Source organism: Mesocricetus auratus, unplaced genomic scaffold (assembly GCF_017639785.1).
Source record: "Mesocricetus auratus isolate SY011 unplaced genomic scaffold, BCM_Maur_2.0 Super-Scaffold_100043, whole genome shotgun sequence".
NCBI classification, from domain to species: domain Eukaryota; kingdom Metazoa; phylum Chordata; class Mammalia; order Rodentia; family Cricetidae; genus Mesocricetus; species Mesocricetus auratus.
This window is the reverse complement of record NW_024429220.1, coordinates 6,426,167-6,453,077: the sequence shown is the minus strand read 5'-3', so window position 1 is coordinate 6,453,077 and position 26,911 is coordinate 6,426,167. Positions and strand designations below refer to the sequence as shown.

General features: G+C 42.6%; 2 protein-coding genes and 1 pseudogene across 4 annotated transcripts in view; 1 reads left to right on the top strand and 2 right to left on the bottom strand.

Annotated features, from left to right (window-relative positions):
* The window catches only part of Slc26a5 (solute carrier family 26 member 5), a 54,611-nt gene extending 47,031 nt beyond the window's left edge, over positions 1-7,580 (top strand). For all 3 annotated transcript variants that reach the window (XM_040735196.1, XM_040735197.1, XM_040735195.1), the window contains 4 exons: positions 802-909; positions 2,019-2,216; positions 2,755-2,809; positions 4,602-7,580. In XM_040735196.1, coding sequence (XP_040591130.1) covers positions 802-909; positions 2,019-2,216; positions 2,755-2,809; positions 4,602-4,792 — 552 coding nt within the window. In that variant the 3' untranslated portion in view covers positions 4,793-7,580. The remainder of the gene's footprint in view (positions 1-801; positions 910-2,018; positions 2,217-2,754; positions 2,810-4,601) is intronic.
* LOC101831608 lies at positions 5,273-5,843 on the bottom strand (annotated as a pseudogene).
* Positions 7,581-10,337: 2,757 nt separating the features above from the next.
* On the bottom strand, positions 10,338-26,189 carry Psmc2 (proteasome 26S subunit, ATPase 2). The gene is made up of 12 exons (XM_040735210.1): positions 26,027-26,189; positions 22,075-22,112; positions 21,515-21,596; positions 20,753-20,852; positions 18,712-18,843; positions 18,291-18,363; positions 17,682-17,777; positions 17,075-17,239; positions 16,160-16,247; positions 10,842-11,044; positions 10,649-10,745; positions 10,338-10,570 (listed from the first exon to the last, which is right to left on the bottom strand). The coding sequence occupies exons 1-12, from the start codon at positions 26,094-26,096 to the stop codon at positions 10,413-10,415; spliced, it is 1,302 nt and encodes a 433-aa protein (XP_040591144.1). The 5' UTR covers positions 26,097-26,189; the 3' UTR covers positions 10,338-10,412.
* Between the last annotated feature and the right edge of the window lie 722 nt (positions 26,190-26,911).

The following is a 26,911-nucleotide window of genomic DNA, read 5'->3' as shown; positions in this document are numbered from 1 at the left end:
GTTATTTTAAACATTTTTAAGTGTACCATCCAGTGTCTGGCATTAAGTACATTCCCATGGTTAAACAATCATTGCCACTGTTCATTCCTTTGTCATATGCATACATTATTGTTTTTATTTTTATTATTTTTTTTTTTTTTGGTTTTTTACGAGACAGGGTTTCTCTGTATTGTTTTGGAGGCTATCGGTCCAGCCCGGCCTCGAACTCACAGAGATCCGCCTGCCTCTGCCTCCCGAGTGCTGGGATTAAAGGCGTGCGCCACCACTGCCCGGCACATTACTTTTTTTTTTAATGAAAGGAAAAGGCAATCTTACTCTAAGGCCCCTGTGGGTCATGATTAAAATTCAACCTCCACTACCTAAAAAAGACATGTTTAAGACTCTAAGAATTTTATATTTAATAAATACCACTGTACAATTTTTTCATTTCTTTAGTGTCTGCTAGTTTGGTTTTTCAAAACAGGCTTTCTCTGTAGCTTTGGAGGCTGTCCTGGAGCTTACTGTGTAGACCAGGCTGGTCTTGAACTCACAGAGAGATTCACCTGCCTCTGCCTCCCACGTGCTGGGAATAAAGGCTTGCGTTACCACCCAGCTGTATCTGCTAGTCTTAAATAAAGAGTCAGACCAAGACAAACAGCTCGTGGTTGTACCTCCGTTCTGGGCACCTGAGGGAAAGGAGGGGCCACGTTTGGGGTGATAACCTGGCACGGAGAGCAGCTGGCCGGGGAGAGCTGGAGGTGTGTGTATTTGGGTGGGTCCTTGGGCGCTATGGAATGATGCCTCTGCGTTGTCTTTGTGAAGACTGGAGTGAACCCAGCACTCATAATGGGGGCAAGAAGAAAGGCCTTGAGGAAGTATGCGAAGGAAGTGGGAAACGCCGGTGTGACCAATGCGGCCGTCGTCAAAGCGGTAAGTGAGCGTGCCATCTCTCTTTCTCTTGATCTGCATGTCCTCCATCTCCCGAGCTCATGGGCAAGGCTCCGGTTTCCCCTGTGTGTCTGAGTATGTGACAAAGCTGGGTGTGCTGGGTCTCAAAGACAAGGCAAACAAGAGTGTGACAGTCAGTTATGAAGAAGTCATAAGAGAACCAGTGAAAGCACCGTCTGGAACATTAAAATAACGCAGACCCTAATAGATCCGACCACCGTCCTTTCTTATTCAGCGCAGAGTTAAAAACTCAAAGGCTAGTTTTTGCTGTTTAGACTTCTGGTGGTAACTTGTGACCCATCATGCTGAAGTTAATAGGCTATTTTCTAAATTAGGAGAACGTGGGGGAACAATGGCTAGGAAGTGTAAAGAATGCTGGACTAAAATAAAAGGGGGGCTACATGGCTGAAGAAACTAAGCTCCATTTAAATAAATTACATTATAAATCTTTTCTTTAAAAGAGTGAGTTGTTTAAAAAAATCATGGCTTATGGTGATGGAGACGGGGCTTAACAGTGAAAAGCATCAGCTGCTCTTCTAGGTGACCCGGGTTCAACCTCAGCACCCCACGGAGTGGCTCGTAACTTTAACTCCAGTCCCGAGGAATCTGATGTCTTCTTGTGGCCCCCGTGGGCACCACATGCACGTGATGCACAGACAGCTATGCAGACACATCACTCGTGCGTGCAGACACATCACTCGTGCGTGCAGACACATCACTCGTGCGTGCAGACACATCACTCGTGCGTGCAGACACATCACTCGTGCGTGCAGACACATCACTCGTGCGTGCAGACGACACATCACTCGTGCGTGCAGACGACACATCACTCGTGCGTGCAGACGACACATCACTCGTGCGTGCAGACGACACATCACTCGTGCGTGCAGACGACACATCACTCGTGCGTGCAGACGACACATCACTCGTGCGTGCAGACGACACATCACTCGTGCGTGCAGACGACACATCACTCGTGCGTGCAGACGACACATCACTCGTGCGTGCAGACACATCACTCGTACACACAAAATACATAAGTAATTTTAAAACCAGAAAAGAGAAAATTCATGGTCTCATTTTTGACATAGGATGCAGAAATGGATGGAGAAGATGTTAAGAAGCCCGAAGAAGACGATGAAGTAAAATATCCCCCAATAGTCATCAAAACAACATTTCCTGAAGAGATGCAGAGATTTATGCCCCAGGGGGAAAATGTTCATACTGTCATTCTTGACTTTACACAAGTCAATTTTATTGACTCTGTTGGAGTGAAGACTCTGGCTGGGGTAAGTACTGCTTGGAGCAAGTCATTCAGTGTCTGCACACCCAGCATTACCACCAGTCACCTCAGGGACAGGGACCAGAGTCCCTTGTCAATTCTTTCTTTGTCACTGTTTTTGAAACTTTGGGTTATGGGCATTTTTTAATAAGAGTCTAGGATAACAATGCTCATGTAACAACCCTCACTCAGCTTCCGCAATTAACAGTTTATGGCCAGTCTGACTTCATGAATTCCCAACACTATTTTCTGTTACTATGAAGCATGTCCTAGATGTCACATTATCTGTACGCATCTTAGTACCTATCATTATCATAATATCTTTATTACACCATAATAAAATTTAATGTTTTGATACTCTTAGTTGTCATTGTCTGTATGAAAATCAAGTACTACAAAATTACTTTTAGGTTATTAGCTTAAAGATGCATAACTGCTAAAGCTAAGTAGCATGAGTAAGTGAATTTGAGCGTCTCATATCTTTAATACGTATTGGTAGAAAATGACTTGCAAGAAAAGTTAAACTTGTTTTAATATTGTTGCAGATTGTGAAGGAATACGGAGATGTTGGTATTTATGTGTACTTAGCCGGATGCAGCCGTGAGTACACTTTAAGATGGGAAAGCCTGTTTATTTTGGATTTACTCATTTTATGTGGATTTGTGTCTTGCCCGGTGCCTGCAGGGGGCAGAGGAGGGGTCAGAATCACTAGAAGTGGAATTATGAATGGTTGTGAACCACTGTGCTGATGCTGGAATCCAAACCTCAGTCCTGCAAAAGTAACCAGTGTGCCTAGCTGCTGAGCCGTCTCCCCAGGCCCTGGATGGGGAAAGTTTTAATAGTCTAGTCTATTTTGTTTTGTTTTTAGAATTAACTGTACTTGTAATTTTCCCTATAATTTAAACTTTTTTATAGAATAAAAAATTACTCTGTAAAATCACTTTTGAAATCAGCTAGTTGCAGGTATTGAGATGGTCTTCTGGCCTAGAGTTGGAGGGCAGGAGTTGGTCAGAGTTTACTATTTTAGTAGCTACTACACACAAGTCATAATTCTATAAATCATCCCACTTGTTAGGATTTATAGCCAATGGAATAGCTTTTCTGCTACTTTTGTTTTATATTATATTTTGGTTAAGATGGTGCTTAAAACCAAAATCCACAAAATGACACATTTTGAAGGCACCTGGGGGAGAATAGGTCCTCACAGATGAGACAGTGGGTTTGGAAAATGGAGCAGGCCCTGTGGAGAGCAAACAGACAAAAGCTTTCAAAGTCACAAATTCAGCCCATCTGAATCTTACAGCATACATACAAAATGAGACATGTTATTTGTCCATTACATCAGTCTATAGAAACAAAAGGCTAGAAAAATCGAAAGTGTCAAAAGGAACTCAATGGGGATGGGCTCGACGGTATCTCTTTAATCCCAGCCCTCCGGAGGCAGAGGTTAGTGTGGATCTCTGTGAGCTTGAGGCCAGCATGGTCTACAGAGTGAGTCTCGGGACAGCCAGAGGTACATAAACAGCCCATTATAAAAAGGAGAGAGGAGGGGCCCAATGAATAAATGAAAGTCCAGCTATATGCTAGACTATCAGGCAATGATAAGTACTAAGCGGGTCTGGAGATGGAGCTCCGGTGGAGTGCTTGCCTGGCATGCATAGGGGACTGGGTTCAGTCACCACAGAAATGAAAACAAGCACAGTCCAGAACTATAGGGAGCCAGTGTGTGTTGGATTTGGGGCAAGGAGAGAGGGAAAATAAGAACTTGTTTTCTTTTTGAAACAGACTGGCTATATAACTCAGGCTATCCTCAAACTTGTAATCCTCTTTGCCTCAGCCTTCCTAGAGACCAGACTACAGGCACGCACCACTGTACCTAGGCAGAACATTTACTTAAGTTTATATTTTTATAGAGAAATCATGGAAGACTACCCTAGAAAGAAAGAAAATCATTTCCTGAGACTGGAATAAGACTTGCATAGCATTTGAATATCTAAAACTAGGTGGTAGGTAGGGTGTGGTGGTACACATCTTTAATCCCAGCACTTGAGCAACAGAAGCAGGCAGATTTCTGTAAATTTGAGGACAGCCTAGTCTACATATGAGTTCTAGGCTAGTTAGGAAAACATAGTAGTAAACATACATGCATACATACCTACATACATACATATATTCATACATACATACATTCATACATACATACATACTAGGTGTAAACCCCAGCACTTGGGCGTGGGAGGCAAGGGAATCAAGAGTTCAAGGCTGGCCTAGGTTATATGAGAACCTATCTCTAAATTAACAAATTAAGTTTTAAAACTATGAACAAATTACTTTTTTTCAATGTTTGAGATCAAAACATGGAATGTGAAATATGTTTCTTTTCTTTGTATAGCACAAGTTGTGAATGACCTCACCCGCAACCGGTTTTTTGAAAATCCCACCTTAAAAGAGCTTCTGTTCCACAGTATCCATGACGCAGTCTTAGGCAGCCAGGTCCGAGAGGCGATGGCCGAGCAAGAAACCTCAGCTCCACCTCCCCAGGACGATATGGAGCCCAATGCTACAGCCACGCCTGAGGCATAAAGGAATTGTAGACATTTTAAGTAGGAGACTATGGGTTTTCTCCCACCCACGCCCCAGGAAATGTTAGTAGTTGAGGCTTGACTTGGAGGGTGAATGGTGCATAGCAAGATGTATCTCATTCTTGAGTTTGTTTTAATTGGATATTTCAAAGATGAACTGGCCTTTCGCATTTATGCAGTGGCACTTCTATTATACCTTAGTGCTATCTTTGCTTTGTTTTTTAATTCTCACTTCTGATTTATTATCTATAACCTTTAGAAACTAATCACATGAAACTACACAATTAGCAAATACCTTGAAATCTGTATATAAAACATAACTTCTAATTTCAAAATCTCATTTATTAGTGTACTACTCAATCTTTGAGAGAGAGAGAGAGAGAGAAATGGCTCCCAAGCTAGTCTTACACCATTCTTTACAAAGGACGACTATTCTTCTAACTGCAGGAACACATCCACCCACACACCAATCTCAAAACATTTAATTGTCTTGGTCATGTACATTTCCAAGATGAGATTTTATATTTCGCTCCTACAGCTTCTGGTTCTGGGAAAAGCCATGCTCTCCTTTACTAAAGGAATTTGGTCCAGGTGATGTTGCAGTGTCCCCTCCAATATCCTTCATCCTCATCTTTGCTTCTGGAGGCATTTCTTCTGGTTCACGATCGTCATCTTCACTGAAAGCTGCTGCTACTGAAAGGGTTTTTGGAGCAAGAGTCGGAACTGTTTCCTTAGGCTTATTTGATGGAGATGGCTGATGTGTCCTTTGCCTTCTGACCACCTAGGGCAACTCCAAACCTGGAGATTTTCGTGAGCTCTGTTGGGAGGTCTGCAGCAGTAGCTTCTCCCGTTACTGCTTTTCAGCACTGCAGTTGGAACGTTCCCCTCCATTGCTGGGAGAAAGTTGTTTGCCCAGGGTTTTTTATTTCTTCAGTGGCTCCAGCTTGTTGTGGCTTGTCAGTCTTCTCTCCTACCTTCTTTCTCTCCACTTTCTTCTCCACTGCTGCCTCGCTGCTTAGTGTTATCTTTGTAAGATGAGCACTTAAACGTTTTTAAGTATTTTACTTAGGACATACTGTCACCAGATGGTTAGTGGTTCCTTAGTTTTGTACTTGTTTGGGAATAGACTGTCTGCAACCAGTTTCCTTACAGAAGAGGAAATCTAAAATAGTCTAGAAGTTCTGGTTTTAAAATAATTTATTATTACAGAATTGATGCAAGTGCATTATGGATAAGTTGAGAATCAGACAAAGAAGGAAACAAAGCATCTCCTCCCCACTCAGATGACCACCACTGGAACTTTAATGAGCATCCCTCCAGGGGCTTTCATAAACATACGAAGTGAATGATTTTGTTAGTCTGTCCATTTCTGTCTAGCTCTTTCATTTCGCTTCCATTTATTAGCTGGTCAATCTCTATAGTTTTCCTTCCTCAACTTGAACGATTTGGTCATCCTTAAACATAGCTGAATGTTCCATGTCCATTTAATTATCAACTTCAAAGTAAACTTGGTAATTTTTATAATTTTAACGTATTTCATGACATTGTATTCTTTGTGAAGCTCCAAGTGTCACAGTTGTGACCAGTAAACTTCAATATGAATTTTGCCTTTGTTGTTGATTGTGAAATAGCATTAAAAACCTTTAAGGTCTTTGAAACCTAAGCTAGGTATAGTTGGTTATCTTCCTCAGAAGCCTGTAAGTTATTATGTTAATGATTTATTACACAGCCTATGAGTACAAGACTTCTCTTACATTCTTTATAGTTAATGTTTGGAGGCTAAGGGGAGGCTTTAAGCCGATTTCATCTTTATTTTTGTTGTTAGAAGCTCAAACTCACTATACAGCCAAGGTTGGCTTTAAACTCATAATCCTCCTTTGGCCCCATGAACACTGGGGTTCTAGGTATATGCCATCATACCTAGCTTTTTCTTAGACTTCTAATATCAGTTTATTCTCAGTAAATCAAAGCATAGGCCAACCTGTGAAGTTCTTTCTGCTTAAGAGTTGTTGGGGTTTTGTTTGTTGTGTGTTTTGTTTCTAGATGGGTCTCTAGAACTCACTGTGTAACTGAGGATGACCTTGAACTCACGATCCTCCTGCTTAAGTAGTGCTAGAATTAGAGGCCTGGGCTGCCATGCCCTGCTAAGAATTGGTTAAGAATTAGTGATTTTAACTTTGTTGTTGTTTGCCATGCCTTCTTATTGTCACTTTATGTTGGTGTTCATGAAGATACTGCTAGGAAAGTGGTCGGGTTAGAAGTGGATTAAGAGGATATTCAGTCTCTCAGTAACTTCACTACCACTCAGTGGAGGCCGCTTCCTTCTAGTCCTTTACCCGGGCCTGCACAAAACAGATTTACAGCCAGGTGTCTCTTTGCAGGCATCACAAACAAGATCCCATACATCTGTATTCTGACAGCCCGCCTTCTGCACGAGCACATAGCTACAGAACTGAAGCTTACAGTAGAAGCCTTTATATAAGGGTCTACATCATTCTGGCCATCTAGGTAGAATGTTTAAATATTACAAGCAGTTAACTGTGCATTCCTTAGCACCATTCTGAAGTCCTAGTGGCCGGTAAGAAAGAAATGTTCACCAAAGAACATTTTATCTACATTTCACCTGCTTCTGTCTTACTCCGGTTCTTCCATTTGTAACTTTATAAAAGTAGAATCCATGTACATAAAGACAGTTTTTCCCAAGGTTGGAAATATAATTTTATTATGTATCTGAAAATGTTAAATGTTTCATCCCACCTATATGTAAATACATCCAGGTATGTTTCTCAGAATTGTTTCACATGTGAGTTTTGACTTTATTCTTCAACTCTTCCCTCTCTTCCAGGAAGTCAATATATATACAAGCCGCCTGTTCTCTGTGGGCCTTAGTAACCACTATGCATCTCTTGCTATGCTTTTCCATCCTTACTCAAGTCATCCCCATCTTAAAGCTGGCAGTGGCTCAAAGTTCAATCCCCAGGACCAGCTTCCCCCAAGGGGTACACACACTGCTCACACGCACGTGCACACACACACAAGACATAAATTTACAAACAGTAAAAATGGCTCAGTGGTTAAAATCACGGGTTTCAACTCCCAGCACACACAAGGCAGCTCACAAATGTCTACAACCCCAGTTCCAGGGGACCTGACATCCTCATACTTGTAAGCAAAAACACTAATGCACATAAAATAATTAAAAATGGACATTTATAGTCAATGACAAATATAGGACTTAAGACTTCAACCAGCCTCGTTTTATGGCAGTACAGGAAGGCTGTTTTCAGGAAGCTCTCAGAGAAATTGCTGCACTCAAATCCTGCATTACTATACATGCATGGATGGAATGCATTAGGCCACTCCAATACATGGTCATAGACACTGAATCCGTATAAACCTGTAGCAGCTGCCAGTGGGATCTCAACTGCCAATGTCTATTATATAGAGTAGAACCCAGAAAACCAGTTGACAGCTATGTATCCTCTTCAAGGCCTGGAGGATGCTCATTTGTAGTTTTCAGTGTCTAAAATGTCTATTCCATGTGGTTTCATCCTGCATGCTTACCTGTTTAGTGGAGAAAGGAGGCACTTGTCTCCAAGTGAGTACTCTGCGTAAGTGAGTCTGACCTCTTGTGTGCATGAAGGGTAGCACCCACAGAGTCTTCCCTGGAATGATCGAGGTGTACTTTCTATGTGATTGTGGTGGGGGCTGGGGTGCCCTTAGGTGGGCATCAGAGAGGGAAGGCTCTTTGGAAGGTGGGGAAGTCCTTAACTATTGCCTTCCTCTTTAAAGACAGCAAATCAACTTGAACTCTAAAATGAAACTTCCTTGAACCTGTATGCTTCCATGAGTGCAAAATGCTGCTGTCGTTTTTTTAGTGTTTCAAGAATCCTTTTATAGGACTCAGCACGTTGAGCTTCTTGACAATGTTTTGAATGCTGACCAGACTGAATCAAGTGTGGACACGCTAACAACACATCTCCAAACACGGACTTGAGTTAGCTTTCCCGTGCGAGTAACTTCAGAGAGGTTTGCTCTATTTCAAACCTCAAGCAAGGCAGGATTATAAAGAACACCTTTTCTAGTCCAAATCAAGGAAAAGGCCACAGTGATTGTATTTTATGAATGAAACGCCCTTTGTACTTGGAAACTTTCATAAGGTGAAAATTTCAGTTAATACAGTCACTTTTCTCTGGTCTCAACATCCTAAAAATGCACATAGCTTTTGCTAGTTTGCAATTTACTTGTGAATATTACTCTTCAATAAAAATACTGTTTATTGTGTTTATGCTTCAGTATTTAGGAGGGTAAGACTTGGGGGCTGGGGAGACAGCTCTTTCCGCAAAGAATTTCCTGTGTAAGCATGAGGATCCCAATCTGATCCACAGACTCCATTTTACAGATCTGGGACCTCCCTGGCAAGAGCTATGTGATACTAACAAGGTCAAACAGGGCCCACTCCGGAGTCGACCTCTGCTCTCCACACACACGTGCACCTGCACACACACAAATGACTTGCTGGGAGTTATACAAGAAGTCATTTTAAAGAGACTTGCTTTGTTTTTTTTGTTTGTTTTTGTTTTTCCAGACAGGGTTTCTCTGTGGCTTTGGAGGTTGTCCTGGAACTAGCTCTTGTAGACCAGGCTGGTCTTGAACTCACAGAGATCCACCTGCCTCTGCCTCCCAAGTGCTGGGGTTAAGGTGTGCACCACTACCGCCAGGCTAAGGATTCTGACATAACTTTGTTTTAAAAGTAACCCAGCGTCAGGCCTGGAGGTGCAGATCTTTAATCTCAGCACTCAGGAGGCATAGAGGCAGGCAGATCTGAGTTCAAGACCAGCCTGATCTACACAATGAGTTCCAAATAGCTAGGGTTCATAGTTACTGTTTCAAAATAAATAAGTAAAAATAACTCTCCACAGATGAGAAGTTTAATCAGTTTTATCAACTCTCAACCACTAAAAAATATCTTTCTATTAATTTACCCCAGTTCTGGATTTCCTAAATCCTTATTTTAACACCTTTACCTGCTATCATTTCACCCTTCATTAAAATCACCTGTTCTTGACTGGTTTGAAACTGGTCATATGGTAGTGGAATGCTTCTTTCACTTTAAAAACATTTGGTCCAAGCTGGGGCATATAGTTCAGTGGTAGTGTTTGCCTACCATTCAAAAACCAGTATTCAGTACCATCAAAGAAAGAAACAAAACAAAACAATTTCGTCAAAACCTTACTACACAAAACCCTTACAAATGGGTGAAACCATCATCTTGTACCTATATAGACTACTTTGATCATGGCTGGAGAGTTCAAAAGCTTAACACGCTTGGACTTTCTGCGTCTAATGAGGATCTACAGCGAAAGAGACAATGGAGTTAACACACCAGCCAGCACAAGCAGAGCCAGAGTTTCTGGTGGGCTGAGAAGCACTTATGCATTAGTCCTTCAGATGACATGGACCAAAGCCTGTCTGTCAACAGTGCCCTGGCACCGCGTTCTGACTGACACTGCTCCACAGGAAACAGGAGTCCGGAAGCACTTAGGAATTGTTAAATCTTTTATTTTTGTGAGGTGGGAACAAGTTACCCAGGTGCAAGAAGTTCTCGAAGCTTCTGGGGCTCAATTGTATGTCATATAGCGAGGAGTAGCGCTGAATTTGGCGTAAGACTTGATGACCTTATTTACGGCTTCCAGGAAGTCCTTCTCTGTAGCAATCTTCCGCCGTGCTCGTATTGCAAACATCCCGGCTTCTGTACATACACTTCTAATTTCCGCCCCTGCCCAACAAAGAAAACACAATGGTTTAATTACAGTACCCAGAACACTGACTGGCAAACAATAAGACCAGCACTTACCAGTGCTGTTTGGACACAGTCGGGCCAGCAGTTCAAACCTAATGTCTCTTTCAACACTCATTGAGCGAGCGTGAATCTTAAAGATGTGAGTCCGACCCTAAAAAAGAAGGAATTCACATACATTAAGGTGAAAATACATCACAGAAAGAGAAAACTGCAAGAATCGTTTTTCTAAAATGAACTTCTTTTTTACCTCTAAGTCAGGTAAGCTAAACTCAATCTTTCTGTCCAGTCTCCCTGGCCTCATGAGCGCTGGGTCCAGAGTATCGGGCCGGTTAGTGGCCATCAGGACTTTGATGTTGCCGCGAGGATCAAAGCCGTCCAGCTGGTTGATCAGCTCCAACATGGTCCTCTGCACTTCATTGTCACCCCCGGCACCGTCATCGAACCGAGCCCCTGAGAAGACAGCCCAGGTGAGCAGCTCTACTCAGGACCTCAAGGTGCTCACAGCCTCCGCCGCAGCCAAGTACACACCTACTCTCAAGTTATGAAACCAAGAGGCGAATATAACAAAATAAAACAAAACACAAGCCACACATGTTGGCCAAGTACTCCTGGACTAGGGCCTGTCTTGGAATGCAGCTGATATACCTGGAGACACTCCATTAGGGAATACTGATTTTTTCTTTTCCAGCAAGTATCCATTACAAATAGTTTCTTGGTTAGGGATGAGATTTTGTGCCCATTTCTCCTTCCTAGTGATGGAATTTTGCCTGAACAAATCTTTACTTTAGAAAGAATTTACCATACTTAACAGTTTTCTTTAAAGCATCTTTGAAGTTACTCCTTAGGGACATCTTGCCTGCAAATTAATTAAGAGCTCTTCTGCAGGGAGTGAGGGACACTAGCCCATCCGAACACGTGGCTCTGGCAGGCCTTGCCCTTCTCTCTATTCCCTGTCCCTGCTAAGAACCCTTAAATGACATTCCTAAAGCTAGACATCAAGGTCTGTCCTTTATTTGGCCATTTCCTTCTGCTGAGACTAACTACCAAGGTCCAGCAACCAGAAGCCTCCTTTGGCTCACAAAATTAACACGCCCAATTAAGTGTAAATACCTCATCCTAGCAAGGGGTCCCCTTTACCTGTATAAAGGGCCATCTGCCTATGTGCCTCAATCTCTCCTCTCTACCCAGAGACAGTCTCATGTCCCTTCTCTGTCTCCTTTACCACCACACCCTAGCCCATTCTAACACAGACCTCCCCTTTCCCTACCCTTAAAAGCGCTCCTGCAAGGTCATTTGCTGTTGCTTTCTGTCTGAGTCAGAAAGCGCCACTTTAACTTTTCTTCCTGGTTAATAAAGGATCTCTATGTGAAAACAGATGATTGGGTGTGGTTTGCGCCTAATCCTGGCTCTGGAAGGAAGCCCCAGCTTTGTGTGGGTCCCCTTCAGGGAGCGCTTCAAGATGGTAGCTATTACCTCAGCTAGAGTCTCCAGGCAATAATAATCTGGGGAAGGCTGGAAAACAGCTATCCAAAGTGTATTAGGAGAACAGAGATGGCTCAGTAGTTAAAAGTGCTTGCTGGTCTTACAGAGAGGACCCCAATTCTATTCCCCAAATCTTACAGACTGCCCACAACTCTAGTTCCAAAGCATCTAACAAACTCTCCTGACCTCTGCCGGCACGCTCACACACATGCACACACGCATGACATCCCTATATTCAAGACATGCACTTACACACAACATTAGGTAAAGGGGATGGGCTGGAGAGGTGACTCAGGGACACTCTGCTCTTGGAGAAGGACTCGAGGCGGTTTCGTAGCACTCTGTCACTTCAGCTCCAGGGCAGCCTGACACCCTCTTCCGGCCATGCAGACCCTGCACTCACATGCACACACCCACACTATCACACTCAACACTAGAAAAAAGGCCACGCCAGGCAGCAACAGCCTTAGCAGCTTCCTCAGCACTGGCTGGTTAGCACAAGGCAACGGACAGAAGCAAGACACCACCTGAAAAAGACTTCTGCTATATTGGTGGCTTGGCAGCCCAGGAGCCCCTGGACCACACTTTTGGAAAACTCAGAAAGTGACCCTCTAAGACCATATGCTGAAACCTGACCAGAAGACTGGAACAGCATCTGCAACCTAATATCTAGAATAGGAAAGACTAGCTCTGCCATCACTGAGGAGCCCCCACAGCTAAGTCAGGTGACCAAGACTCTGAACCTAGTTTTCATGTCCTCTATCTGCACTGGACTCAGGTCTTAGCATTCATGCTCACTCTAGGAGCACCGAGACATTCAATTGGATCTGTGAGTGTGACTATGCTCACACTCTCTGTCTCCTGTATCTCCTCACACGCATTTCTCCTTATTCAATCCCAACGTCAAGCAAGCCAGTCTGCCTCTGTTCTTGCCTATATTCCTTGCCTCATTCACTCTTTTCTTTCGCATTTTTTCATTTTCTATTCTCAAAGTATGCAACTTGGTCTGGTTTTCAGGGTCTCTGTGGCCTAAGAGATGGATCAATTCTGCATTATCTGTTGACAATAGCTTTAACTCAATAATAACAGAGACATTACTGACAACGATGATGACTGAAGAACCTTTCCATGATGAAAGCAATCGTAAAGAATTTACCACCACTAACTCAGTTCCTCAGAGGAACAAGTACATCTAAGAGGCTACAGGAAAAAACCATGTTGGGACAGCAGTCACGCAAGCAAGTGCTGAGAAAACATCAAACACAACAAAAGCAGCAACATGACTGGAAGTGGCTGAGGTGGCAAAGCGCTCGCTATGCAGGCGTGAGGACCTGTTTCTCCGGCACATGTATAAAAACTGGGGCACAGAAGTGTCTACCTGCGATCCCAGTGCTGGGGAGGCGGAGACAGGAAGATTCTTGAAGCGTACTGGTCAGCCAGCCTAGCCAAACCGGTGAGCTCTGATTCAGTGAGAGGCCTTGTCCCCAAAGACGGGGGGAAAGCAACTGAAGAAAACAATGTCACTCTTTGGTCTGCACACACATGTGGGCTACACAAAGTGCATTGCACCCTTAAACACTAATTCCCCATCAAAAGACAAAGATTAGAAGACCGGATTGAAAGTAGAATCCACTTATTTGTTGCTGCCAAGAAGCACAACTCACCAGCAAAGACAGACACTGGATTAGGATAAAAGGATGGAAATAAACAAGCACACGAATAGATAGATAAGTGAGTAAACAAATAAACAAATATCAGGAGCAAGCGTCACTGAAGGCCAGTAGCTGACAAGTGAGACCTCATGAAATTAAAACGGTTCTGCATAGCAAATAGTTAGCTGAATGAAGAGACAGTCTGTAGGATAGGGGAAAATCTTTGCAAGCTATACATCTGACAGAGAATTTATGTGTAGAACATACAAAGAACTCGAAATACTAACCAGGACATTAAAAACAATCAATGAATGCGTCAGTGAACTGAGTGTGAGAGACAGTTCTTTGGAGGAGGATTACAAATGCTCAGCAGGCATATGACAGAGTCCACTTTAGCGGTCACACCAGGCATATGACAGAGTCCACTTTAGTGTCACACCACACCAGGCATATGACAGAGTCCACTTTAGTGGTCACACAGGCACATGAAAGAGTCCACTTTAGTGGTCACACCAGGCAACAGATCAAAACTACACTGAGGGGCTGGAAAGTTGGCTAAGAGCACTTGTTCTCTTACAGAAAACCTGGGTTCCGATCCCAGCACCCAAGCAGTGATTTATGACTGCCTTTAATGCCAGTTTCAGGGGATCTCACACCTTCTTCTGGGCTCTGCAAGTACTGGGCACACACATGGTACACATACATATATGTAGGCAAAGCATTCATACACAGTAAAATATCAAACAAAGCCCCTACATTGAGAATCTACCTTATTCCAGTCACAATGCTATTCGTTAAGAGAATAATGGGTCAGCAAGATGTCACCAAGCTCCTTGCCCTGCATTCAATACCCAGAGCCCACAGGAAAAGAAGTAACTGACTCTGGCAAGCTGCCCTTTAAACTCCACATCTATGCCAGGGCACGCGTGCGCGCGCACACACACACACACACACACACACACACACACACACACACACACCTGTTTGAGGAAAAGAAAGAAAAACAAGTTAACAGTTTCCGGAGGGTGTAGACAAAAAGAATCCCTTATATGCTGCTGGTGAGACTGTAAACTAGTTTAGTCACTATTAAAATTTCTCAAAAAACAAAACAAAAACAAAAAACAAAAAACGAACAATAAATCTTCCATGCGACCCAGCTACAGCGCTCCTGGGTATTTACCCAGAGACTGCAAACATATCACAGACACCTGCACATCAATGTTCATTGCAGCATCAAAGAGCTAAATTAAGGAGGCAACTTAGACGTTCAACAGTAGAGACGTTAACAGAGGAAACACCATGTATGCACACGCTGGAGCAGCACGCTGCTGGCCGGAAGAGAAGCTGAAGACAGCAATAGGCGTATCTGCAGCTACTAAGGATTAGTAGTTTAAGCCACAGCTGACACCTCAGGACAGTCCAATGTTTTCACAGTCTATCACATTTTAGCCTAACCCTGCAAAAGATCCACAAAACAAGCAAGGCAGGAATTATCATTCCTTCTGTGGAGTTGAGTAAACTGAGGCTTCAGTGTTAGTTAAAATAAAGAGTAGGTCACATGGCTAACACTGTATTATATCAAATTTGTGAACCTAATATTATTATTCTATATAAACAAAGATAAAATACCACCATTTCTGTTACCGTCCAGTGCCGTATCACAATAAGAGATGATGTATCATTTCAACCTATGACTTGTTCAAAGTATGGAAATTTATACCCACAATAGAATGACTAGCACAAACACAAGCTATCAATACCATACAGTATATTTCCTTCATAGCCATACTGTTGCTTAAATTTGTGGCTCTGATGTACCAGAGTTCTAATTTGGAGTTAAATCTTTTATGAAATGCAATCCTACACTAATTCTTTAAAGCATCATTGAGGGACGGTGGGGTGGCTCAGGGGGCAAAGGTGACCGCTAACAAGCCTATCAATCTGAATGCGATCCCTGGGATCACATGGTGGAAGGAGAGAACTAAGCCTACAGGTTGTGTTTTAACCATATTTGGTGGTTTGAATGCAAGCGGCCCCAAAGCTCATAGGAACTGGCACGATTGGGAAGGAGGGCCTTGTTGGAGTAGGTGGGGATTACTGGAGACGTGTGCCCCTGGGGATGGGCTTTGAGGTCTTAGATGCTCAGTGTCAGTGTCCCAGCGCTCTTCCTGCTGCCTGTCAATCCAGATGTAGCCTCTCAGCTCCGTCTCCAGCCCTGTGTCTGCCTGCGTGCCGCCACTTCCCACCATGACAATAACCGACGACACCTCTCAACTGAGGCAGCCCCAATTCAATGGTTTCCTTTCTCAGAGCTGCTGTGGCCATGGTGTCTCTTCACAGCAAGAGAAACACCAAATAAGACATTACAGCACTGCACACACACACAGGCACACACATAATAAAAACTAAATCAATAAAATATCATTCATACCTCCAATGGCATCAATTTCATCAAAGAAAATAAGGCAGGCTTTTTTTGTTCTGGCCATTTCAAAAAGCTCACGAACCATTCGAGCCCCCTAATGAGAAAATTCAATTCATTATTATAGAGTTGATTTTGAAGTCTTCTAAAGTACAATCAATAAACTATGCTACACAGTTTTCAACACTTTTCTAACCGTTGCCACCTAAAGCTTCTTCTAAAAGACTGAAGATTGCTACCTACATTATCAAATTAATCTTGTTAGCCTCAACACAATATTACACAATTTTCAAGACCCTCTAGGTATTAAATAGCACTAAGGTTTAAGAGCAGAAATGATTTGCAGACCAGGCTGGTCTCCAAACTCACAGAGATATACTTAACATTCTTAAATGAAGTAAGATAAGCAAAACTTGAGGAAATACAAGTATTTGATCTGTCACTTGAAATTACTGATCACTGAGTTTGATTATATTAAAACTAAAATAGTAAGTCATGTAGCCCTTTTGGTAATCCTTAAGTATACTAAACATATGTTTTAGGTATAATATATACAACCTAGACTTTAACCTAAACACACGTACTTAGCTGTGTGTGTGTGTGTGTGTGAGTGTGTGTGTGTATGTGTGTGAGTGTGTGTGTGTATGTGTGTGTGTATATATGTGTGTGTGTGTGTGTGTGTGTGTGTGTACCCAGCTATGCCCACACACAAAGACAATCCATGTTTTCTACTGTCCCTGAAATAAAAATCTCATTTAGCCAGTACTTCTGGGGTTTTTACCTCATACATCAAAACCGCACTAAACACCATTCTTCTGGGGAGGAAACATTTGAATTTTGAATGGTAGTTTATTTGGAATTATTTCAATCTTATGCATCTATCACAGAGCAATGAATGCTTTAGTTTTGACAAATTCACTTTACCTCACCGACGTATTTCTGTACGAGCTCAGACCCAATAACTCGAATGAAGCAAGCATCAGTTCTATTAGCAACTGCCCTAGCACAGAGTGTCTTGCCTGTGCCAGGGGGACCAAACAGCAGCACACCCTTCGGAGGCTCGATCCCAAGGTTAACAAATCTCTCTGGCTGTGACAGAGACACAAATTTTACACTTACCACTTTTGCATAATAAAAATAAAAAATAGCATTTCACTTTAAATAATTACAGTGCTTAAAAAATATCAATTATCTGATACTGTGTGTTTCATTATCCTCCAAGGTTTAACTGTTTTCTCTTGATGTCACTGGAAAAACTAGTTTCTTCTATAATAATAATATAGTTAACAGGCTACACTCCTAATTTCCTTTATCAATCTAAACAGCAGATCTGTCTTTTAAATACACCTGGTCACACAATTCTTGTTTGCTCTCTTCTGAAATTTAACCATCACTCTACAACTCCATGCTACCAAAAGTTTTCATGAAAAAAACAAAACATTCAAAAGCTATAGCACACACGCAACGCTAATGCTCACTGTACAGTAGCTTATTACGTAAAGGTGTTTAAATGAGGCGCTCAGCTACTTACATGGAGTAGAGGGGTTTCAACAACTTCTCTCAGTTTCTCTATCTGTTCCTTGCAGCCACCAACGTCACTGTACGTGACGTCAGGTTTTTCCTCCACCTAAGAAAGATCACACATCACACTTGTAAGTTTGGAAGTAGCAGACAGACCCTCTACAGGATACGTAATATCCTAAAACAGTCTGTAACAAGAATGCTCATAAGAAGGGAGTCAAAACTATTGGCTACACATTAATTAACTTCAATGTCCTAGAACTATTTGTTGAGCTACATATTCTGACATTAATAAGTGACAATACGGATAAAGACTTCTGAATTTTTGGTAATTTTTTTGGTGTATAACGCATTAGCTGCTTAAAAGCTTTACATTTTTTGGAAGAGATGCAACTGTTTTTTTTCCCCCTTTGTTTTGGGGTTTTCTTTGTTTTTATGAGATAGACTTTTACCCTGTGGCCCAGGCTAGCCTTCAACTTACTCTATAGCCCAGGTTGGCTTAAATTTGTGGCAATCTTTGTGCCTAAGCCTCTTAAATGCTGGGATTACAGATATGAGCCCCCATGCCTGGCTGTCAATTATATTAAAGTACATCAGTCCCTTTCCCCAAGTTTCTTACCTGCATCATGGTAACTGTTGGGTCAATCTTAGGAGGTAGTGGAATGTGAATTTGGTATTTATTTCTGTCCACACTAAGGAAGTAAAAATAACAGAATAGATGCTCTTTAAGTATTCTGAGGACTTGTGGTAGTGTTTATCTTTAAATCACATTGTAGGTAACAAAGAGAATAGTCCCAGAGGTTAGGAAGAAAAGAAAGCTATAGAGCAAAGTTATGTGTTCTCTAGACACCGAGTCAATCCTCACTAATTGCTCTCAGGCAAGGATGGCCTCCCTATAGCTGCATGTGGGATTGGGAAGGCTGCGCTGTGGGGGATGTCAGGGAGCTCGAAGCGAGGGGAGATCATGAGTTGTACCAACCACCCTTCACACTGCATGGCACTGTTTCCACATTCACAACGAAGCCGCAGTGTGAACTTACCCAACTCTCATCCCTTCTTCAATGTCAGTAGGAGCCACCTGATCGCTGAGATCCACCACAAACTTGGCAAACTGCTTCACATTGATAATGTATTTGGGGTCCTCTGAATCAGCATTGATTATCTTTGTACACCTAGCACAGGAAAAGGCTTCATGAGCGTAAGGAACCTAAGCCACCAGCAGTGAGCTCAAGTGAGTTCCTTCCAGAGCCATGCCGTGTAACATGAGCAAGTGTAGACCAGAACTGCAGAAACTTGGCCACTGCTCAAGATCCTTCCGGGCTCAACCCCAAGGGCCACTCAACCTTACCTGAGCCACACACGCGTCAGATGACAACCTTCCCCAGAAAAACAAAACCCAAGTTTCATTAGTGGTTCCCAAGTGTGACTTTCCTCTTCATGTCCCTTTATTATCAGGGACACTTTTACATCTTAGGTGACTTTCCTTTTCCTTTTCCCTTTAAGAATATAGCCGCTTGCGTGTCTTATATCAAATTCAGTAATTATGTGTTTTCATTTTCTCCTGGGTTCACAATTTAAATCCATTTTTGTTGTTATTTTAAATTTGAAAGTATTTACTCTCTGAGAGATCTGGTAAAAGTAGATAATACCGTGTGTCAAAGTATCTAATAAAGAAAATAGAACATGTAATTCATATTAAATAGCTACTGCATAAGCTAACGAACGTAGAGAAATAGAAAACAGTCTCACTCGGTCTTCTCAGGGAGAATTAAGTATATTATTACCTTAGCTGACACACCTGCTGCTCCATAGACACAGAGGCAGATTTGGTATTTTTAATCATGGGGGGCAGGGAGGAAACACGGTGGATTTGTTCATTTGGTTTTTGGTTTGAGACATGGTTTTAATATATAGCTGAGGCTGGCATCAAACATGTGATGAGCTCCTGATACAGCCTCCTAAGTGCTAGGATTGTAGGTGGGGACCACCATGTGCTACCACTATGTCTGGCTAGTCTGCTGGCTAGTCCACGGTTTAAAAAGTAGGCTGAGTTTGTTTTCCCACACCTGTAATCACACACTTAGGAGACAGAGGCAGGAGGATCACTATAAGTCTGAGACTAGCCTAGGCTAGAGTGAGATCCTATTTCTAAAAGAAGAAAAGTATATATACAAAAACTTTGATTTCAAGAATGGCTGAATAAGGATCTTCAACAGGGGCTGGAGAGATGGCAGAGTGGTTAAGAACACTAGCTGGTTTTCCAGAGGTCCTGAGTTCAATTCCCAGCAACCATATGATGGCTCACAACCATCTATAAAGAGATCTGGTGCCCTCTTCTGGCCTGCAGCGATACATGCAGACAGAACACTATATACATAATAAATAACACACAGGAAATTAATAAATCTTTTTAAAAGGACCTTCAACAGCTTACATCTGTGAAATGAACATATTTTCTTTAAAAATTAAAAGGGAATAAAGACATATACCTATACTAAAAGCAATACAAAATTTCCAAACAGTGTAGTTATGTCTTTAATAAAAACCTCAAGGGGCTGGTAAGATAGCTCAGCAGGTAAAGGGGCTTGCCACCAATCCTGATGTCCTGAGTTTGCTCCCTGGGACCCACAAAACAGGACTCCCAAAAGTTGTCTTCTGACCCCCACACCCATGTTGTGCTCATGTGGGCGCGTGCACACACACACATTTGTTTTTTGACAGGGTTTCTCTGTATTGTTTTAGAGGCTGCCCTGGAACTCGCTCCATAGATCAGGCTGAGATCCGCCTGCCTCTGCCTGCCGAGTGCTGGGATTAAAGGCACGCGCCACCAACACCTGGCAAATGTAGTATTTTTAAGTCCTCCAGATTTACTTATTTGCATAGACAGAAGGATCACTACGCACAAGAACTTGGGTTTTTATACTGTGGTCCGTACTTTGAGTATTCTTAATAATTACTTACAGCACAGAATTTTAACCCCAGATATAGAAAGCTTTATTTATGAAATGTGAAACTACAGTATTAGCCGCAAACTCTATAAGATGTGCTTGGAAATACAGTCCCACAGAGCACAGAGCATACCTTGCAACCTGTAGCGGCTGTTCACTCTGAAGTGTCTGTTTATCTGCAGCCAGATCCCAGAGGGCTGGGGGGGCCAGGCCAGTGTCAGACTCTTTAATACCTACAAAGACAAAGACGACGAAAGTCATCACCCCAAGCTAACTCTCAACCCTGGCACCACTGGCATTCTATATTGAATAACTCCTTTTCCAGGGACTGTCCTGTACACTGTGTAGGATGCCGAGCAGCATCCCTGGCTTCTAGGTACTACATATGACCAGTACTACGTTTGTGCATATCACGGGATCAGACTGCCCCTGGCACTGCCTAATGCCTCCAGACAGAGCAATTACCCTACAGCCCCTGCCCCCAACCACTGCCCTAAAGCAAGTAAAACCAAAAATGTAATGCTTACTTGACTTTTTGTTTTTTTTATAACGTAAGACTTCACTATTTAAATTCCCAAGTGCCAACAACTAGGTAATAGCCATACTGGATAAAATCATGTTTTTATTCAATATAAGACTTCGATATATCAGAGTTTACTGAACTAGACTTTGACCAGCAGAAATATTACTTGTATAAAGGATGTTACTTAATTGCATAAGGATTAAACACAGTTGTAAAAAAGCATATAGTAAAATAGAGCGTTAAATGAGGTCAAATTTCTTAGGGGTTTAAAAAAAAAGTTGATAACTCATGATTTTACTTCAAATTTATATTTAAAAATTTTAGCACAATCATCAACTCATTTAAAGGAAATAAGTAGGAATAAATACATACCAGTGAGCTCATTAATTTTTTTGAGAAGTTGTTGGATGTCATCCTCAACCTGCTTGATCTGCCTAGAGTAAGTACTCTGACCCTGCGTGACAGAGATCAGTCTAATTAGAACATCCGAATACCACGGCTTATTAAACATCAGACACAAGTGTAGCAGTAACAATCTTGCTGGCCTTACTGTGTTAGCCCGGGAGGAAGAACTGCATTTTCTGACCTGGAGCTGACCTGCACCCGGCTGACCTCCCGCTTATGGCAATCCTGAGTGCTGGGCGAGACGTGTGAGTCGCCATACCTAGCTGAAAAGTAGCTATTTCTATGCACTTAAATTTCCCATTCCAAATCTAACTTTGTCACACACATGTTAAATACAGCAAACATTGATATGAGTCATGTCAAATAGATACCACTCACTGTTAGAGGTTGTATAAGGACCAGGAGTAAGTTTAAGCATGCTGCACACATACAGACTCTCTGTTGTCTTCTTAATCAGTATCAAGTCTATGACCAGTTTAGAAAGACAAAATAAAAACGATCTTTAAGCACAAAACATAAAGACTTACGTAAGTTTTCAATAAGGCGATGTCCCCCTCATCCAGAGCTAAGACAAAACAGAAACGAGATATGACATGAGTGGGGCAGCTGGTCAACCTTTCTGTTCAAAGCAGAGGGGTTTAACTGAGTTCTAAAAACTGAGTAACTACTAGTATTACACACTCGACTATTTCATATACCTTATGCGCTGTACATATAAAACATGCACATTATACAACTGAGTTAAATAATCACGCTATATTTGTACAATGAAATACAAGGCAGCCAGACAGTCGGTGTGGTGTACACCTTTAATCCCAGCAGAGGCAGGTGGATATCTAAGTTCAAGGCCAGCCTGGTTTAGAGTTCCAGGAAAGCCAGGGCAACTCAGCCTGGTTTAGAGTTCCAGGAAAGCCAGGGCAACTCAGAGATACCCAAATTAAAAAACAAACAAACAGAAAGAAATGCAAAATGAAAAGTTCTTATAGAAAGCTATTCAAGTATTATTAAGTCAAGCAACCAGATTAAAAAACATTGAATATGCATATACTTTGTCTTTATACAGAAAAATCTTTTTAAAAAATATGATGAGGAGTCTTAGACAGTGATTACCTAAATGTTACCAGTGGTTATCTGGTATGACAAATAATTTGTAGTCTACCTGTAAATGGTACAATCTATACTTCTTTAATGGTACATTGTGCACTGTGAGTTTGCCTAGTAACCAAATTTAACCACCATTCTCAACTCAGCAGGCACATGCTCCTATGGGCATTCAAGGGCATGAACAGAGAGCCCTCTTGCCTGTCACACAGGTGATGACAGGTAGGAGACAAGGTAGTGTAGTCTAAGAAACTCAGTCACCAGTTCAACAGAAATGATCCCCAATTCTGGACTCTGTTAATGGGACAGCCTTATGCAAATAACATCACTTCTGTAAAATAAAGAATAAACACGTACCAGGTCAGTCATATCTAGAACATAACATTAGAATCTAGTAAGATGTGTGTGTGTAAGAATTTTTTCCTTCTACAAGCAGTGGTTCAGTATTTGTTGATTCATCATTTGCAAAGACTATACAGAACATATTTTTTATGAATATCAAAATCAACTCTAGGGGCTGACACAATATTTTGATAAAGAAGTGTTCTTGTTAGGGGATAACAGAGCTTGAGTAATGGAGATTTAGGGTACTGGGAAGGCAGTCCATGAGTGCCAGGATGAGTTTGTAAGGACCACAGCACATCTTAACATTAAAAAACTGCTAGCCAGAAAAATGAAAAACAAACAAAAACAAAAAAACCCAAAAGAATCCCCAAACCAACAAAATTGTACTTTAGGAAGAAAGTGGAGTCCATGAGGTCAATGAAAGGTCACCAGACCCTCACAATGGTGCAAATCTTAAGACTAAGTTGGGCCGGGTGTTGGTGGCGCACGCCTTTAATCCCAGCACTCAGGAGGCAGAGGCAGGCGGATCTCTGTGAGTTCGAGACCAGCCTGGACTACCAAGCGAGTTCCAGGACAGCCTCCAAAGCCACAGAGAAACCCTGTCTCGAAAAACCAAAAACCAAAAACCAAAAAAAAAAAAAAAAAAAAAAAAAAAAAAGACTAAGTTGGGCCTAGCATGAAGAGGCTGGAGGTTCATTCCCTATCACTGCATCTAACACAAAGAAGAAAAGAAAAGCAGGGCTAGAAAAGTCTGGAGAGTAAGAGTCTGCAGCACATGGCAGCAGATGAAATTCAAGGGCAAGGGAGAGAAGAATCAAACATAATTCGAAGGCTTTGCACCTGGAACCTCAGTGTACAGAAATAACTAAAGAGACAGCTAGTTCCATCTCAACCTTCCTATGTATGTGAAGAGTTAGCAGAGCCGGCTGAACTCCCACCCTTTGGAAGCCTGCTTACAAGCTGGCCTTTGGCTGCTGTCTGAACATTTGGCTTTGGGGAGAGTTCTGATCATCCCAGAACTGGGCCAAAACTATTTGTACAAACATCAGTTCATACAGAACACAGCTTTCCTTCTCAGAGTCTAGGGTTTCGTTATGTGCTAGGCAAAGCCTGCCTATGTACCCTACCCAACCTCCAGAAAAAACAAACCAGGTCCCCAACAACTCTCTCTGACTTGTCGTTCAGACTGTCAGGAGAATCTATGTAATCTTATGTTACCTCATGTCTACTGTCCCTTTTGTCTTTGAGGTTTTGCTTTGTATCTTTTGTCACAATAAAGTCACAGTCTCGCATGTCCTATAAACTCCAGTGTGAATCCTTAACACCAGCACATCCCAATGTGGCAATCCAGAAAGCAGAGACATCAGACAGCACAGTTTTAGTGCCAACATGAAGTCAAAACAATCAATCAGCTGGGTTCCAAGCCAGCCTGTCTTTCCAATCTTGGCTACCACGGAGGGCAGCAGCCATGGGCCTCAACATAGGCCACAGGTGTATGCCTCACTAACTAAGCACACCAACTTCTTTGAAGACGTGACCCAGGAGGTGTGTGTGGCTACAGAATGCTGTTTCTCCCGGTCTCCAAGAACAATTGGAGCTAAGGTTCACCAAGAAGGTGGGGGTGCACCAACAGCAGTCAGTGAGGAGCTGAGCAACCCTGGGGACTCACCTCCCCCGCCTGCCCCTCCCACAGTAAACAACCCTCACCAGCCACGCTACGGGGACTCACCTCCCCTGCCTGCCCCTCCCACAATAAACCTTTATAAACTGGAGAACGGGAAAAAAAGAGGGTTAACTGAGAATTATATTTGAGAAATGACACTGAAGATGTGAACAGATGAAATCACCAGGACACTCAAAATGATGCCACGGAACCAACCTCTGGGATAGACTTCAATAAAATGTGTCTGTCAGGTTACCTTAGGAAAACTATTAATTTCTCTAGCATCAATTTTGTCATCTAACACACAGAGAGCTTTACCTTCAAGTGTTTCTGTAAAGATCATATAAGACACACTTTAGTCATACTTGTGCTCCAAAATAATCTTATTAATCTTGCAAAATAACATCTCCAGAGAAAGACATAGGTTACTACAAATAGGTGAAATACAAACTTTCTCAGAACGCTTTCCAATAGGTCCTGAGTACCTCTGACATGTTCAATGGTGTAAAACACTTTTAAGGGGAGTGGCAGAATGAGTAAAGATTAAAAAACAACTAGGAAAAAAGCTTTCTTTGGGTAAGAGGCATAAATGGTGAAGGAGAGGGTGTTAAGACAGGTCAATGGCACACCGAAACACTGAAAAACAGTTGTGTTTAAAGAAAAAAAAAGTTGAAAACGAAGCATGAAGTTGAGACTAGAAAAGAAGAAACTACATCCAAAACTGTTGAACGTATCTCACACACAGAATGAAAAATGTCAAGTCTAGTCTCTATGGGGGGTAGTTCTGGCACAATTAACAACCCTGCTTCTAGAATTTAGCCTATAACATCCATGTGGTAAGTTTTAGGACACGACCGTTTGTAGGCTGGAACATTCCAATTCTCCATCAATATTTAAATGTTATTGTACTGCCATAACATGGGGCACTCTGCCCAGAGAAACGCAAGCACTTGCTATCACGAAATCTCTAAATGCAAGCTGCTGATCTACAGCAGGATGTACAGAGAGAGAGAGAGAGAGAGAGAGAGAGAGAGAGAGAGAGAGAGAGAGAGAGAGACAGAGAGAGAGACAGAGAGACAGAGAGACAGAGAGAGAGAGACAGAGACAGAGACAGACAGAGAGACAGAGAGAGAGAGAGAGAAACGTAAACCGGCTGGAATGGGCACTGGCAGGGATCTGGGGACAAGGATGCGAGACTTGATCTCTTCCGACTCGGGTTTTGGACCCCGGCGTTTCAGGACTGCCGAGACGCGCCCGGCGCTGGAAGGGAGCGAGGAAGAGCCAGGAGGCAGGGCCTGTGCCCGGCCGAAGCCCGAGCCTCCGCGGGGCCCGCGCTGGTCCCTCCCGGCTGGGGGCCCGCGTCCTCTCACCTCGGATGGGCTTGTCGTCCTTCTCATCCTCTTTGGTTTTCCGCTGGTCCGCGCCTAAGTAATCGGGCATTTTAAGGGCCGCAAGCGCCTCACGGTCTCACTGATTACACAGCACCTTCCTCGCTTCCGGCGGTGTCTTCCCTTTCTCTTCCCCACCGGAAGTAGAAGAGGACCCCTGCGCTTCTTTACGGCGTGCCTGGGAGCTGGAGCCTGTGTTGTGCGCAGGCCCAGACTGCGCCCGGTCCTTTTTTTTTTTTTTTTTTTTTTTTTTTATGTGCCGGAACAGGAATTTCCAAGATCAACCCTGGTTCAGTAGATGAGCTTAAATCTTGGTTCAATCATTAGTAAATAATGCCTGCAGTCTGGGTTAGCTTATTAAATTTCTAGACTTTAATTTGGCCTTTACCTCCCAAGACTGGGAAGACAATAAATAACAGTGTTTGCAAAATGCCTGGCAGTTCAGACACAGACGCTCGTGGCTAGATCTGAAGAGAATGTGTATCCAGGATATGCAAAGAACAAGAAGACAATCTGGTTTTTGCGGGAAGGAGAGAAAAGTTAGAAAGGCAGGGGAAAAAGAAAGATGGGTAAAGAACTTGGCCCATCATCATTCCTCTAAAGGACACACACAAATACCAGCTAACACACGAAAGAACGCTGAACCCTGGGAACACGCAAACCAAAAGTACCGTATTCTCTTTAGACCTTGGAACTTAGAGATTTGCCTCCCTGGGTGTCAGTCACCACGCCCGACCCATGGATGCTTTTCTAAATTTTTATGGTTTTTTATGGCTATTATTACTTTTTTAAACGACATAAAATATGAGATGTAGGGAAAAAACCCTGCACAACAGAACTGTTGCGTGCCGTTGGTGGGTAAAATGG

What these genes read in the sequence shown, in the direction of transcription:
- Psmc2 (XM_040735210.1), bottom strand. Translation starts at nt 26,096, where the DNA reads ATGCCCGATTACTTAGGCGCGGACCAGCGGAAAACCAAAGAGGATGAG. An exon ending in AAAAATTAATGAGCTCACTG is followed by an intron (nt 20,853 to 21,514) that starts GTATGTATTTAT and finishes TTGTCTTTGTAG; the next exon opens with GTATTAAAGAGTCTGACACT. An exon ending in TTGAAACCCCTCTACTCCAT is followed by an intron (nt 17,240 to 17,681) that starts GTAAGTAGCTGA and finishes TCTCTGTCACAG; the next exon opens with CCAGAGAGATTTGTTAACCT.